Raw genomic sequence first — 16,083 nt, forward strand, 5'->3', positions numbered from 1 at the left:
TTTCATGCGGGGGCATCGGGAGTGCGGATTCCATCTGAAGTTGTTTTGAGGTCAGTCACATTAGTAACTCATGGAGTCCATGTCAATATTGAAGTGATACCTGGGCAATGCTAAACTCACGTTCACTTCAGAATCATACAGCTTATGATCAATGCGGCAAATTCACATGTCCCAAGTTAACAAAACTGAAATGAAAGTCAATGGATGTGGTACACGAAGTCATCTTGTTAAATTCCCGATTGCACAATTCTTAGTGAGATGATTGGGTTTGCCAGCTGCAATGGCCATTTAATTAGCTAGTGGAGCAATGCCAAAGCTGCTGATTAATACTGACGGACATTCATATAGGGACTGCTGTGCTAGGGGTCGATATCCCTATACGGAAGACATGGATCAGCTGAGAGTTCAGCTAACTGTGAGCTTGGAACTGACGTGCACCTGCCAGACATAACAAAACTACGCTTGATTAATATCTTAGGATGCAAACGACTGCTCAAAATGATTTCTTTCAAAGGTGGAATACGTAATATAACCACCACTAGAAAGGCACCATCAAGACAGTAAAAATAAATTCTCCCTATATTGAAAGAGCTGAGTGTAAGTTCTTGAAAATTTGCACTGTACACCAGAAAAGAATAAACAAATTATAACAATGCATGATAGTCCTTCATTAACGTTAATAAGCATAGTAAAGATTTTTTATTTTAGTTGGAAATTTTAAATATCTTTCATATGTTCTTTATTGTGTTAGATTTTTAAGTTAGTAAGTGATGTTTAAAAATGGCACAAAATGGGCCAGTGTTGCAACTCTCTTAAGAAATCCATTCCCCCTCAGGGATTTTGCAAACTTTAAGTGGTCAAAGCACTTAATTGGGTTTATAATGCGACCAGACCTAGACTCCTAACACACTGATCCGCTCTCTCTCTCAATATATTAAGAGCTGATAATGGGCTGATGATTGATATTTTCTTTATTATTGTAGCCATTTGTCAAATTAAATATAGAAATAAACAGCTCTAACAATAGAAGCAATATAAAAATGCAATATAAAATTAATTCTGCAAACTGTTTTTCCTATAACAGGACAAATGTACAGCTGAGGATGAAAGGCCTCAATCATCAGAATCACAAAGATAGTGCTAAATTTAAAATCAAAGTGGATGAAAAAGGACCATTTTCAAAAGATGGAAACCAACATTACAGAAAGCCCTTCAGACCTGGTTGTCCAGCCTGGAAGGAAAACCATCTATCGAGAAATTAACTTTAATGGCTAATGAATCCTGTGCAGAAGTGCAGATTACACCATCCAAAGGTAATATTTTATGTTATGATTTAACATAATTTATATTTTTTATAAACTAAAATTTTTTTTTTTTCTTTACGGTCTAAAATACTTTTAGACTCTGTGGAAATTATGTAATAATTGGTCTACATGGGCACTACTAATGTAGCAGTTTCCTTACAATGGGCACCAGAAAGCAGTGGGTCTCACAGGTGGCACCAAATTAATATTTTGATTAAGGTGATTATGAGAGTTTCAGATGACTCTGTTCTTAACATCTATTTTACTATGAAAGAAGATTGCTGAACAAAATACAGATTATGTAAACTGGAAAGTTTGTGGGATATTGTTAACTTTTTGAGACTCTTAATATATTATCAACACAAGAAAGCGATAATGACACACAAGTTAAAAAAAAAAATAAAAATAAAAATGTATTAATAAAAAAGATCGACACAACTAATCTTATGGGAAGATAAACTATTGCTTCTCTGAAACTAATAATGTAGCGTTTCTCAACTTGGGCATTCAGATAGCATGCTGAGGTGCTCTTAGAGTGAGTTTGGTTAAGGTGTGTTTACACCAAAGATGTACATATCCATAGCAATGACTCTTTTTACTGCAGTGTTTGCTCAGCTTTCTGTACAGCAGCTGATAAACTTCCTGTGAAAACTTTATCTAGCATTCAGACACGTTACAGCATGACATGCTTTTTTCTTGTTCTTGTTTGGAAAAATTAATACGAATGAATTTAATGGCAAATTTTTGAAGAGTTTATTTAGCACTCTTAAATATAAATTATTTAAATATAAAATATATTCCCATGGCTTTTTTTGCTCCCTACTAATGATAATGATATTTGATTTGACCGGTGTTTTTAAATAAGTCATGAATGTCATATGTAAATCTACAGTCTGAAGGAACTGCTTTCTGTTTAAACTAGTGCTGTCAACAATTAATCACGATTAATCGCATCCAAAATAAGTTTTTTCGTTTATATGATATAATGTGTGTGTACTGTGTATATATATATATATATATATATATATATATATATATATATATATATATACACACACACATACAGTATATATTTTGAAAATATTTACATTTGAATTTATATATTATATTCTTATAGTTTATATTATATATAAATATATTTAATACATAAACATACCATATTTTTCTTAAATATATGCATGCATGTGTTTGTATTTATATATACTTAATAAATATACTCCGTATACACACATATATGATGTAAACAAAAACTTTTATTTTGGATGCGATTATCGCGATTAATCGTTTGACAGCACTAGTTTAAATATATTTAAAAATATTTTTTTTCCTGTCATGCTAAAGCTCTATTACTCCAGCTTTCAGTGTCACATGATCCTTCAGATATCATGCTTTGATTCACTGGAGACATTCAAACTACATTTTATTTGATGGGGGTGGTAAGGGACCTGGATAATGGGTAGGGGCCCCTGGCCCAAAAATGCTGACAACCGCTGATTTGTGAATGAAAATAAAAAAGTAGCCCCTTGAAAGAAACAGAAAAACTTACAGAAATGTAACCTGCTGAAGCGCACCCCAGAGCTTCTTCAGAGCAAGCTGAGGATGCGGGTTCTCTTGCCTCCATCGATATGAAAATTGAGAGCGCTCCGCTTTATACATTTCCCCCAATCATTCTGCTTCCGGGAGTCCTGGCCATGGTCTGTCAACAATGGTCTCACCTCTTACTAGTAGCACCTCGTTGGCCAACCAGAGTGTGGTTCTCAGATCTAATATCCCTCCTCGACGGCTCACCATGGATGATTCAGTTCAGGAGAGATCTCCTATCTCAGTTGCAGGGGACAGTATTTCATCCCCTGGCCCGAGCTCTGGAACCTTCATGTCTGTCCCCTGAAAGGCATCAACTAAGAGATGCTGAACTTCCAGCTGATGTAGTACAGACTATTCTAAGTGCTAGTGCTCCATCCACTAGAAAAAGTTATGCCCTCAGATGGCATCTCTGAAAATATTCCCCAGAAAAAGTACTCACCTGTTTGGCAAGTGTTTTTCACAGCCATAGTAGATTTGAAAATGGTCTGGTGTGTCCCAGGACTTATACGTGCTGCAGCAGTGATTCTTACATGCTCACAGAAGTATTTTTGGATGTTTTGGCAGCAGCAAGAGGTACTTGCTCTGCTACAGCATCAGAATAGCAGATCTATTCCATAAGACCAAACACATTAAGTTTGCCATATATATTACCATGCTAAACTCTCAAAAAATTGTCATGACAGCATTACCTTAATTTACATTGCCTAATTTTAATGTACTATTTTTTTTTTCTGTAGCTCTAAAAGAAGTTTTAAAAAATCAGACAACTAAATTTAGTACTTAAAGACAAAGAAGATAAGGAAGTCACTGCGCAGATTTGTCTGGACGATTCACATTCTTGTTACTGTACCGCAAAAAATCCATGCTGGAGGATAAATGTTTCATCACCAAAGGTATCCTTTTTACTTTGTCTAAAATTATGGCAAACACAACAACCAACAATAATAATCAACAATTATAAGAATTTATTACTGATTACTCCCCACATACACATAAAAAATATAATAAAAAATAAATAAAATAAAAAACCTGCCTGAACAACTCATACTCATCTATGACATTCTACGTAGCAATTTGAAGGTATTATAAATATATTATTTTTATTTTACTGTGGGTTTTTGAATCTTTAAATATAATGTATTTATATGCTGAACAGGTGAACAGCTCTATGCCTGTGACTTATGCAGTATCAGGAGACACAAATAAAGTGAGAACGTTTGCTGCAGCTAATAGAGCTCCAAATCATGCCGAAACCACTAAAACTGCTGAAATCACCCCTGATACCCCTGCATTCCCTGTCCCCCTCTATCAGTACTGGTACATGCATCATGCTTACAGAAAGGAGTTGGAGCAAATAAAGAATCAGCATGGAGTTTCTATAAGTGCAGAAGTGGTCAGTGTTCATCAAACTACCCAGAACTCAAGCCTTGATTCTGTCGCCAAAGCCTCTGAGGACTTTCAGACACTTGTTAAGGGATGTGTGAATAGTTTTAATGATGTTGCCATTAATCATAATGACATCGATTCAGATATTGTAAAGGAGACCCTGCACAGGATCCGATCAGAGAATGAAAAGATGATGTTCACCATGTCTGCCAGTGACTGCCTGTTCTTTGGACCGAAGAAATTTACAGACGTCATTAAAAGAGAGACAAATGAAATGGATGTAGATAACAATGTTTCTCCACAAAGCAGGTTTTCGTTTCACTGGACATAGACACTAAGGAAACTTCCGACTCAACTTGAGATGGACAAGGTTTGTTGGGATCTCATGAATCTTTCCTATAAGGAACAATTGTCACAGCTTGAAACAAAGTATGGAGTGTCATTTAATGAAGAAACACTGCAGAAAAATGTAATCAAGGTTCAAGCTCGATCTAAAGGAGTTCAACATATTAATCTTGAAAGTCATGCCCTCAGAGCTTTAACACAACTCTACCAGAAACTTGCCTCAGCCACTGTCAGCTGTAAACCTCACAACCCCTACAGATAAAAACCTGATGTGGCACCACTATTAGAGAAACTTCAGCAGCAGCATCATCGTGTTGTTGCAGCAGATGAACTCAGTCCCTGGAGGCTTGTTGGACTGCCAGAACATATCGGTCCTGCCATTACCGATATTGAGAAGACACTTCAGAAGAATGTGTTTGATGACAAAATGAAGAAATTGATTGGATTCTCAGGCGACATTCCTTACCCAAAAGGAATCAACTGGAATCAGATGCCTGATTATGGATCAGGAGCAGTGGGTGGAGCAGAACGGGATGAAAGAGGGAGTTTTAGAGGGCAAGGCAAAGCAGATACAGGTTTCATTGAAGATTCAGAAGGAAATTCTAGACATGACAGTAAAGGTGCTCATGCTGAAGAGGAGACATGTAGTATTTGTATGGACAGCTTCACCAACAAGGAAAACAATTAAATGTTGGACATGAATTCTGTCAGGAATGTATAAGGAGGTCAGTGGAGAGTCTGGGACCCATCTGTCCTGTGTGTAAGGAAGTCTTTGGGAAAATGGAGGGGAACCAGCCAGATGGAATAATGCGTGTAACAATCAGCAGATGTAGTCTCCCTGGATATCCACGCTGTGGCACTATTGAAATCACCTATGACATACCCAGCGGTATTCAAACGGTAAGAGTATGTAACAATCAGATCAAAGCACTTTGCTCAAGTTCTATAGCATTGGTGTCAAATCCTGTTTTGGAGATATACCTATCTGCAGAGTTGAAAAACACACTTCATTAACTAAGATCTTCAGGTGCACTTGATAATTAGACAGGTGTGTTTGATCATGGCGGGAGCTGAACACTGCAGGTAGGTCGATCTCCAGGAACAGGACTGGCAACCCCCGGTCTACAGACTGTGTGCTCCAGGGATGTCACTACTGAGGCCATTGTCCTGCAGAGTTTAGCTCCAACTTTTTTTAATACATCTGGACCAGCTAATCAAGGTGCATTGGAGCAGGTTGGATCTAAATTCTGCAGGACATTGTCCCTCCAGAAACAGGACTAGACCACCCCTGCTGTTGAGGAAGCACACATACTGCAGAAAAAAACAATGAAAGCACAAACAGACAATATAAAGTATAAATAGCGACTACATCCCTCTCAATTAACATCCACTATTAAACCACAAAAACTTTACATATCTGTGACCTCCTTGTACTGTAGGTCCATTTCTGTTTTTACATAGTTTTGATTAATGTTATGGTACATGAAAACATCTTTGTACAAAAAATGTTTTTAGGAGAAGCATCCAAACCCAGGAAAGGCTTTTCATGGGGCAAATCGTTGTGCGTACTTGCCAGACAATGATGAAGGAAATGAAGTACTTGCACTGCTGCAAAAGGCTTTTAATCAGAAACTGATCTTTACTGTTGGGAAATCTACAACTTCTGGAATGGATAATGTCGTCATATGGAATGATGTTCATCATAAGACCAATAGAAACGGTGGGCCCGAAAGGTATGTGTTCATATAAAGTTTGCTTTAAATTTTCTATCATGTTTGGTAAAACCAGCATAACATATATTTGGGATTCATATAAATTATGGCTATCCAGACCCTGACTACATCTGTTATTACTAATATATCTGGTATATCTTTTTTTTTTGTCCTTAGTTGTGGCTATCCAGACCCTGACTACCTGAAGAGAGTAAAGGATGAGTTAAAAGCCAAAGGCATTGAATGAGGTTTTGATTTGTATGTTCCCAAATGCACATCTAAGCCTAATATTTCCAATAAACCATTTATAGATTATCACATTTTAATATACACATTTTTCATATATAGTGACTTTAAAGAACTATTCAGACCCTTGAGTAGTTTTACTGAAAAACAATCTATATATTGAACTTTTGTTCTGTGTGAATCTCAAATTATTTTAAAATGATTAACAAATAAACAAACAAAAACAGACAAAACCTAAAACACTTCAATTAACGGTCAAGATCATTACATACATAATCTAAAAGTATCGTTCTGGATAGCACTAAGAAACACTGTAACAATGAAGAAGAAATAGCTATAGCAGTAAGAGAGTATCTGAATGCAAAAACGTTAGGAAAAGAGTATGAAGTGTGCACATACCTGTTCTCACCCATTTGATCAGTTATCCATAAGTGGAGACGACTCATCTAGACACTGCTGAGAAATGATTTCCCCTCAAAACTCTTCACTTTAAAAGAGCTAGAGACGTCAGTGGCTGAGAAATGGTATTTCAGTGGGTCTAATTACTTTTTGCCAGCACTGTATATTTCCTATAAAGTATTTGTTAAATTAAGGTGAGGGGTTTCATGGTGTTTAATTGAAATGAAACTATTTGCAAAACATGCATTTACATGCCACACTTCACCAAATCTTTCAGAAACTGCCTCTAAAAATACTTTCCATCGTGTTGATTTTAATTTTAATTTTAATTTTAAAATGTATGCTTTTTTTTTTCTCAGTACACCCATTCATTTTTTAGCTCATTTTCAGAAAGCAAAGCATGACTGTTTCTCATATCAAATTTGAATGATTAATCTTTTTTGTTTTGTTTCAATCATATTGTTCTAACTTTTAGAAAGATTTCCTTGTAAACAAGTTGTCATAAATAAAACAAATCAGCTTAAAAATATTAGCAATTTTTGTTGTTGCAGTTTGTTTCTCTTGTAGGGTTTAAAAGTAACAAAAACTTTGAATTCCTGTTACAATCCAATGGCTCTTACAACTCTATGGCTCTCTTTTCTGCTCTTAGATGCTTCTCTTCCTCTCTTTTTGAGCTACTGTTATAAAACCTTACATTTTCAATTATTTGCAAACTGGTTTTAAATTTAACAATGAGCCTGTTTATATGCACGTTCTTAAGTGGATTAAGCTTAATAAGCTAAAAATGCACTTGGTCATGTAAACACGATAACCCATTTTCTTTTATCGGAGTAAGGTCATAAACGGCGTAAGCATAAACCAGTCGCAACAGGTAGTTTTTTGCCTCTTACTCCAATTTTACACGGCATGCAAATGCAATAACCCGCTTTCTGATGGCTTACTGAAGTGCACATGTGTGATATGTGACAGGAACGCATCGTTAGTGCAGATTTAAGGACATCTAGACCAAGCAAACGTCTTGCAGTAAAGAAAGAAGGAAATATATCACAAAAGCAGACTTTTTCATGACTTAGAAAATGATAAAAATGTGTTCTCATTGATCCCAGGTTGTGGACCTAGTAACATTGCGGGGTTCAGTCCCGGAACAAGCTGTGTGTGAACCAAAGCCGGAACCAATGCCGTAACGGATGTATCATAGTGATGACGTAGTTATCGTGTGACTCTTTTTGAGCAAGTGTTTTCAATAATACAACCATGCAGTGCCAGAGGGGCTAGTCTTAGTGCATTTAAATGCAGAGAGTGTTGTTCACCTTAAAAAAATAACGAAATAAAATAAACAGAAATGTGCGCAAACTGGACTGATGCAGAGACCATGGAGCTCCTCAGGATCCACGCTGAAGCTGATATTGTTCGCCAGCTTAGTGCAGCGGTACGTGATGCGGTTGTGTATGAGCAAATTAAAAACAAAATGCAACAGCGTGGTTTTTTGAGAGAGAAATCGCAGATAAGTAAGCTTGAATCTTTGCGGAAAAAAATGCAACCAAGTGCTGGATCACAACAGAAAGAGCAGCAGCGGAAGATTAGATTGGCATTTCTACAGTATAACCTAGCGTTTTTGACTCGTACATTACACGTCACATCCTGATGTCACGTGTCATTATGGGACCTTTTCGGGTTGTGCATGCACAGATTCCGGGAAATCATTGGCAGTTTTGAATAAACCAAATCTAAACGATCCGGGAACAATTGCCGGACACATTACCCATGTATTTTCCGGAATCTCAGTGTGAAAGGGGCTTTAGAGAGAACAATCTACTATGACTGTAAACTAAACGAGCCAATGCACATTGGCATGTGATTATTGCATCCAGCTGCCGCTGATCACAGCAGGAGCAATGCATACCATGTAGAGCCGAGCGACAACATTGTTCTGCTTCTACCAAACTGCTTTGTGTGGCGCCCACAGGCTGGGTGGCCACGTATAACGGGCATGCAGTGTTGGGGGTTTGGACAGGCCCCCATCTGCACTAGCATATCAGCTGCCTAGAGTTGTTAGCAGTGCACCTTGCCTTGAACCATCTCAAAGGGCGCTTACGAGGCAAGCACGTGCTGGTCTGAATGGACGACACAGCAACAGCTTTGTACATCAACCAACAAGGTGGTCTGTGCCCCGGTCGCATGTCGCAACTCGCCCACCACCTCTTCCTTTGCAGTTGAAAGGTTCTGAGGTCACTTTGTGCCATTCACATTCCGGGCCTGCTCAACTGTACAGAAGACGAGCTGTCTCAAGCTATGCTCCCGCCTTTTTCCCCCCGGAGAGTGGCAACTCCATCCCCAGACAGTCCAACTGATATGGATAAAATTTCGGAGCCGCTCCGGTAGACCTGTTTGCCTCTCCAGTAACCTCTCACTGCCAGTTGTCTCTACTCCCTGACCGAGGGAACACTCGGCATGGATGGCACTTGCACACAGCGGGCCGCGGTGCCTGCACAAGTATGCATTCCCCCCAGTGAGCCTTCTCGCACAGACACTGTGCAAGGTCAGGGAGGACAAGGAGCAGGTCCTGCTTGTGGTGCTGTATTGGCCCACTCGGACCTGGTTCCCTGAACTAATGCTCCTCGAAACAGCCCCTCCCTGGCAGATTCCTCCGAGAAAGGATCAACTTGAGACGGGGCACCCTCTGGCACCCGTGTCCAGACCTGGAAACTTGGAAACTTCATGTCTTGTCCCTGGATGGGACACGTTGGTTTTCTTGGTGACCTACCCCAAGAGATAGGTGACACCATCACTTTGGCGTGAGCACCACCTACGAGACACTCTTATGCCTTGAAGTGGAAACTGGTCATCGATCAGTGGTGTTCTTCTCATTGAGAAGACTCCCGGAGATGCCCGATCAGGGTTGTGCTTTTCCTTTCTGCAGCAGGGGTTGGCGCGAAGGCTGTCTCCCTCCACCCTTAACCCTCTGAAGTCGATTAACGCGTATATGCGTTTTGAGGCATTTCGTCCTGATAACCCCGAAAATAAACTTAAATTACACTTTCAGTTTTGATCGTACAGATAAGAGCAATACATCAATCAAATCTGTAAAGGGTCCTACTTTTATTTGTATCCACAAACATAACAAGAAAACTTTGTGCATTTATGAAATAAAGAATATAAAACAGAGTGCTCTGTCTGCAGCCTTGGTCTGCGGTGATCTTCATACAGAAACAACGTCAGTAAAATGAACTGTAACTCAGTGAATACTCAACGAAGAGACATGAGAGATATATCTATAGAAAGCTTGACATGTCTACTTTTACATGTCTACTATAACGCTATTGATTATAATCTTGAAGCTCGCGTGGGTAACCGCCCTCATCAGAGCAAACAAAGCAGCGAGACTGTACTTCACGTTTTTTAATTGTTACTGTTCGCTTCGCGCTGAGATGAATAAGACATATTCAACTCAAGAAGACCATTGAGAGGAATAAGATTTGGATTACCTCAGAAAGAAAAACGAAGCGGCTTGACCCAACAGAGATAAACATGAGTAAGTCTTTTTTTATTATTAATCCACTTGTATTAGTTTTCATATAACTTGTACACATTTTACTAGTTAGACTTTTTTCCAAACTATAATACCTGACTAAATGTATAATCAGGTGAAACATTATGAACTTTCATTTACATCATCTCAATGTTTCACGATGCCATGATGTTTTTTTTTTGTTGTTGTTTTTTTTATGTTCTATAACATAGACAGCAATACGATATAAAAGTTATATGAGTTATAATGTTGCTAGCTTAATGTCAGTAAGAATGATTAGACAAAACTGTACTGAGGCTATTCTGTTCACGAATATAGCCATATTTGTTTATAACTATATACATTCACCTAAAGACATTTTTAGGAACACCATACTAATACTGTGTTTGACCCCCTTTCTCCTTCAGAACTGCCTTAATTCTATGTGGCATTGATTCAACAAGGTGCTGAAAGCATTCTTTAGAAATGTTGGCCCATATTAATAGGATAGCATCTTGCAGTTGGTGGAGATTTGTGGGATGCACATCCAGGGCACGAAGCTCCCGTTCCACCACATCCCAAAGATGCTCTATTGGGTTGAGATCTGGTGACTGTGGGGGCTATTTTAGTACAGTGCACTCATTGTCATGTTCAAGAAACCAGTTTGAAATGATTCGAGCTTTGTGACATGGAGCATTATCCTGCTGGAAGTAGCCATCAGAGGATGGTACATGGTGGTCATAAAGGGATGCACATGGTCAGAAACAATGCTCAGGTAGGCCGTGGGCATTTAAACGATGCCCAATTGGCACTAAGGGGCCTAAAGTGTGCCAAGAAAACATCCCCCACACCATTACACCACCAGCAGCAGCCTGCACAGTGGTAACAAGGCATGATGGATCCATGTTCTCATTCTGTTTACGCCCAAATTCTGACTCTACCATCTGAATGTCTCAACAGAAATCGAGACTCATCACCAGACCAGGCAACATTTTTTTTCCAGTCTTAAACTGTCCAATTTTGGTTAGCTCGTCCAAATTGTAGCCTCTTTTTCCTATTTGTAGTGGAGATGAGTGGTACCCAGTGGGGTCTTCTGCTGTTGTTGCCCATCCCGCCTCAAGGTTGTGCATGTTGTGGCTTCACAAATGCTTTGCTGCATACCTCGGTCGTAACGAGTGGTTATTTCAGTCAAAGTTGCTCTTCTATCAGCTTGAATCAGTCGGCCCATTCGCGCTCCTCTGACCTCTAGCATCAACAAGGCATTTTCGCCCCACAGGACTGCCGCATACTGGATGTTTTTTCCCTTTTCACAGCATTCTTTGTAAACCCTAGAAATGGTTGTGCGTGAAAATCCCCCAGTAACTGAGCAGATTGTGAAATACTCAGACCGGCCCGTCTGGCACCAACAACCATGCCATGCTAAAAATTGCTTTAAATCACCTTTCTTTCCCATTCTGACATTCAGTTTGCAGTTCAGGGGATTGTCTTGACCAGGACCACACCCCTAAATGCACTGAAGCAACTGCCATGTGATTGGTTGATTAGATAATTGCATAATGAGAAATTGAACAGGTGTTCCTAATAATCCTTTAGGTGAGTGTATATTGTATAGGCCTTCATACAAAGCATGCTTGTGTTTTCAAGAATGTAACTAAGCTTCTGTTCATCAATATCTGCAAGCGTCTGAGGTATAAAAAAAAAAAAAAAACCATTCTATCAAGTAAGCTGTATATATCACACATAATAATTGTGCTATGTGGCAACTGTGTTTTTTTTCCTATAAATTGACAAACTGGGGCGAAAATACCTATATGCAGGTAGTTTAATCAAAAATCAAAACTACGCATATAAAAGTTTTTCGATCAAACTGAAACAAACGCAGCCTCTAACAAAAATGACCAAAAAATGTTTACATTGGCCTTAAGTACTCATTAGACTTAAGTAACTTTTACCAAAATGTGCAATAAACCAGTCCCCTGTGGGCGAAAAATGCCTGCCTTGTTGATGCTAAAGGTCAGAGGAGAATGGGCCGACTGATTCAAGCTGATAGAAGAAGCAACTTTGACTGAAATAACCACTCGTTACAACCGAGGTATGCAGCAAAGCATTTGTGAAGCCACAACACGCACAACTTTGAGGCGGGATGGGCTACAACAGCAGAACGACCCCCCACCGGGGGGTACCACTCATCTCCACTACAAATAGGAAAAAAAGAGGCTACAGTTTTTGCACGAGCTCACCAAAATTGGACAGTTTAAGACTGGAAAAATGTTGCCTGGTCTGATGAGTCTCGATTTCAATGTTCTTCGGCCAGACGTGAGCCCCAAAAGTTACCAACTGCAGCTTTAACCAATTAAACAGTTGAGATCAAGCATATGGCCCTCTGTTTTAAGAAATTTGAGACCTTTAAAAATTTTACTTCCTGTTTTACAAGGAAAGATTATGAAAAGATTGTGATTGCAATGAAAGGCTCTGAAAATTGTAGTACTGCAATTTTGTCCATATCAATGACAACAGAGTTAAAAATTAGATGAGCACCCCAGTGACCAAAACTTAACCACTTGTGATATGACAATTATTGATACAAGGCAGTTCAAGTGTAAAGCTTATATAAATTAAATGAAAAATCAGAGACTTGACCATCCCCCATTTCTGCAGTTGTCAGCACTGAAATTTACTGCTGTTGCCATGTTAAGGAAAGGGTTAAATGATTTAGTAGTACTTAAAAACCGTGTTTGGTAAGGAAGTCATTAATGTATGCTGAATAGTAAAACTTACCACTAATTATACTCTAAAGGTATCTAATCCAAAAGTTGATTCGCAGGAAAAAGAGATTGATGAGGTCCATGCCACGTACATACCACAACCACTTGTAGACAAAAGAAAGAGGAGATTTAAAAAAATAAATAAAATACATTGTCATAAATAAGACAAATTTGTTTTAAGTATGTCTTTCAATCTTTGTAAATTACATGTAATAAATACATGGCTCTGTTCAGTGAAAAAACAAAAGCTTTTCCACACAAAATGGCTCTTGTAGAATACAACACATGTTGCAGCACCAAAGTTCGATTCCATGCAAGGTCTGGTGCTGCAATTCTGGTCTCTTTACACTGTTTCCTGTTGATCCCTACTGCTGCAGTTCAACACACAAGCAGATTTGACAAAAAAAAAAAAAAAAAAAAAAATATATATATATATATATATATATATATATATATATTATAATCTATAAATAAAGTAGTAAACTATTGAAATAGATAATAATCTTACCATTTTTTGTTGTCACAAAAAGTCCAGCAAGTGTTTCCTCCAAGTCATTAACCACTAATGAGTTTGAAAGCAATGCCTAAAATGTGACCAAAAGTGAAAATCAACTTTTACACTTATGATGAAAAGATAATTTTCACCACAGAAGTGTATCCAGTTTGTTTTCTGTATATAGACAATTTTTAAAAATAAATAATTTGATAGCGTTCAGTTTACTTACTTTAAAGTAGTTTCTTAGATCTTAGCAATGGCAACAACCAATAACCTAATCTGAAGGGTCAAAAAACATTACTGAAAAAAAAAGTGTCCCAGAAAATTTTTCCAAAAGTTTAAATTAACACTCTGAACCCCATACTACTATCAAATACTATTTTCAAATGTCAAATTTTTCAAAAGTTTAAATGCATATTACACTATATGCAGGTAGTTTAATCAAAAATCAAAACTACCAATATAAAAGTTTTTCGATCAAACTGAACAAACGCAGCCTCTAACAAAAATGACCAAAAAAATGTTATATTGGCCTTAAGTACTCATTAGACATAAGTAACTTTTACCAAAATGTGCAATAAACCAGTTTGTCAATTTTTACAGAACTAAAAACAATGCTAATTAAAACAGTAACATTAACCCAAAACCTCAGAAAATACTTTTTTCTGTCAGTGGTTAACAGAACAGTGGGTACAGTAAAGTGGATACTGTTCCATATAACTAGTGCTGTTTAAGTGTTAAGTCTTAACACTTTAAATGGATGTTAACTGAAGGTCCATATTCAACATGTCTCTCTCCACTCATGATCAGAGAGATCAGCGACCAGTGTGAGGACTCTTGGATTCACTGATAGTTGCTTCTTGTTTTTTCTTTTCATTTCCACCTTTGTGCCCTTCTCAGGATTGATACTGAAAAAAAACACCTTTTTGGAATGTAAGGATTCACAATCAACCACTAGATAAAGTTATTTGTTGTAAAAGAGAGGAAACAAAAAACCAGAGAACAGAGAAAGAGAAAATACCTCTGAAGGAACTCAAGTGTGGAGCCCAGATCCACAGGATAGTGGGTATTGAGGCAGTAAAAGCTTCCAAACATCATGCAGACAGCAGAGATGAGTTGGCTATCTGGGTCGTTCACAATTTTTTGGTCTACACTCAGCATGAATTGCTTTGCAGCATAACATGATGTTCCTGCAAGAAGATACAGTTAGAAAATAACGGCATACCAGCCAATACATTTTTATATTTATATATTTTCTCACACGAGCGCAAGCTCCATCAGTAAAACAGATGAACTTACCACATAACAATGACACATGGTGTCCCAGGCAAGCTTTCCACTTGTACTTCTTTTGCAGTGCAGGTTTCTTCAACATAGCAGAAGAGGTTTTCCTCTTTTTCATTAAAATAGGAGAGTATGAGGAGTACCAGATCCTTAACATCTTCTGAGCAGCCCTCCAACTGTCCTCTCAAAATTTTGATCTTTGTTACAGCCTGCAAAACTAGTTTGTTCTTGTCTGCAGATACGCCTCTCATAAAGTCATACCGTTTTCCTTTTTTCTCGACATTACTGAGGAATGTCTCTTTTAATGATACACCAGTAAGGACATGAAAGTGAACTATCATCCCAATCTCCTTAAACAAAAAAGGCCACTCTTCCATGAGTGATTGCAGATCTGTTCCACTGTTTATTGCTTTGCGCTGAGAGAAGTAGGTGTCCTTCATAAGAGTTTTTACCTCCTCTGGACTGAAGGTTGCCTGTTCACTCAGCATCTTCAATTTGTCTTTTTTTTTCTCCTGTTGGCTTTCCAGTGTCTCACTTATTGGCATGAATTTCATGTCCCACTGTATGCAGCCATATGTGTCCTGAACAGCTGCCCTTCGTTCAGCTGGGATTTCATCTGTATCATACTCATCTGACACCCGCTTGCGCTTCAGTATCCGTGGTAGTGAAGACCGCTTTACATTTTCAATTCGAGCTTGTAACTGCTTGACCAGTGAGTGATATCCTGGTCCTATCACATCACCTTCTATGACATCCTGCAGTGACTGTGGATACTTTGCAAGCATTTTCTTGGCAATTTCGTTCGAGGCATGTTTATTTGGAGAAGCACAGGCAAGCATCATCTCAGAAACGACAATCCGGATCATTTCTCTACTTAACCATGGCTTTGGCCTTTTCCCTCTCTCCAAACACTGCATCAAGGCTTCAGGAAGCTTCTCCCATGGAACCTGGAAGCTGTCAACCCAATCTGCAGCAGTAATTAAGTTGCTGGGTGATGTTGATGGAGAGAATGAGATCGAGGAGCATGCTGAGGATGCTGAAGAAGTTAATGTTG

The 16,083-nt window shown here is 38.4% G+C and overlaps 1 protein-coding gene across 1 annotated transcript in view; it reads left to right on the plus strand.

Annotated features, from left to right (window-relative positions):
• Positions 1 to 6,651, plus strand: part of LOC109101913 (E3 ubiquitin-protein ligase DTX3L-like) — a 48,133-nt gene extending 41,482 nt beyond the window's left edge. Inside the window, exons 7-8 of the mRNA XM_042765879.1 lie at positions 6,135 to 6,352; positions 6,509 to 6,651. Of these exons, the coding sequence (XP_042621813.1) occupies positions 6,135 to 6,352; positions 6,509 to 6,578 (288 nt within the window). The 3' untranslated portion in view covers positions 6,579 to 6,651. The remainder of the gene's footprint in view (positions 1 to 6,134; positions 6,353 to 6,508) is intronic.
• Positions 6,652 to 16,083: the final 9,432 nt, after the last annotated feature.

Source organism: Cyprinus carpio, chromosome A11, assembly GCF_018340385.1.
Source record: "Cyprinus carpio isolate SPL01 chromosome A11, ASM1834038v1, whole genome shotgun sequence".
Lineage (NCBI taxonomy): Eukaryota > Metazoa > Chordata > Actinopteri > Cypriniformes > Cyprinidae > Cyprinus > Cyprinus carpio.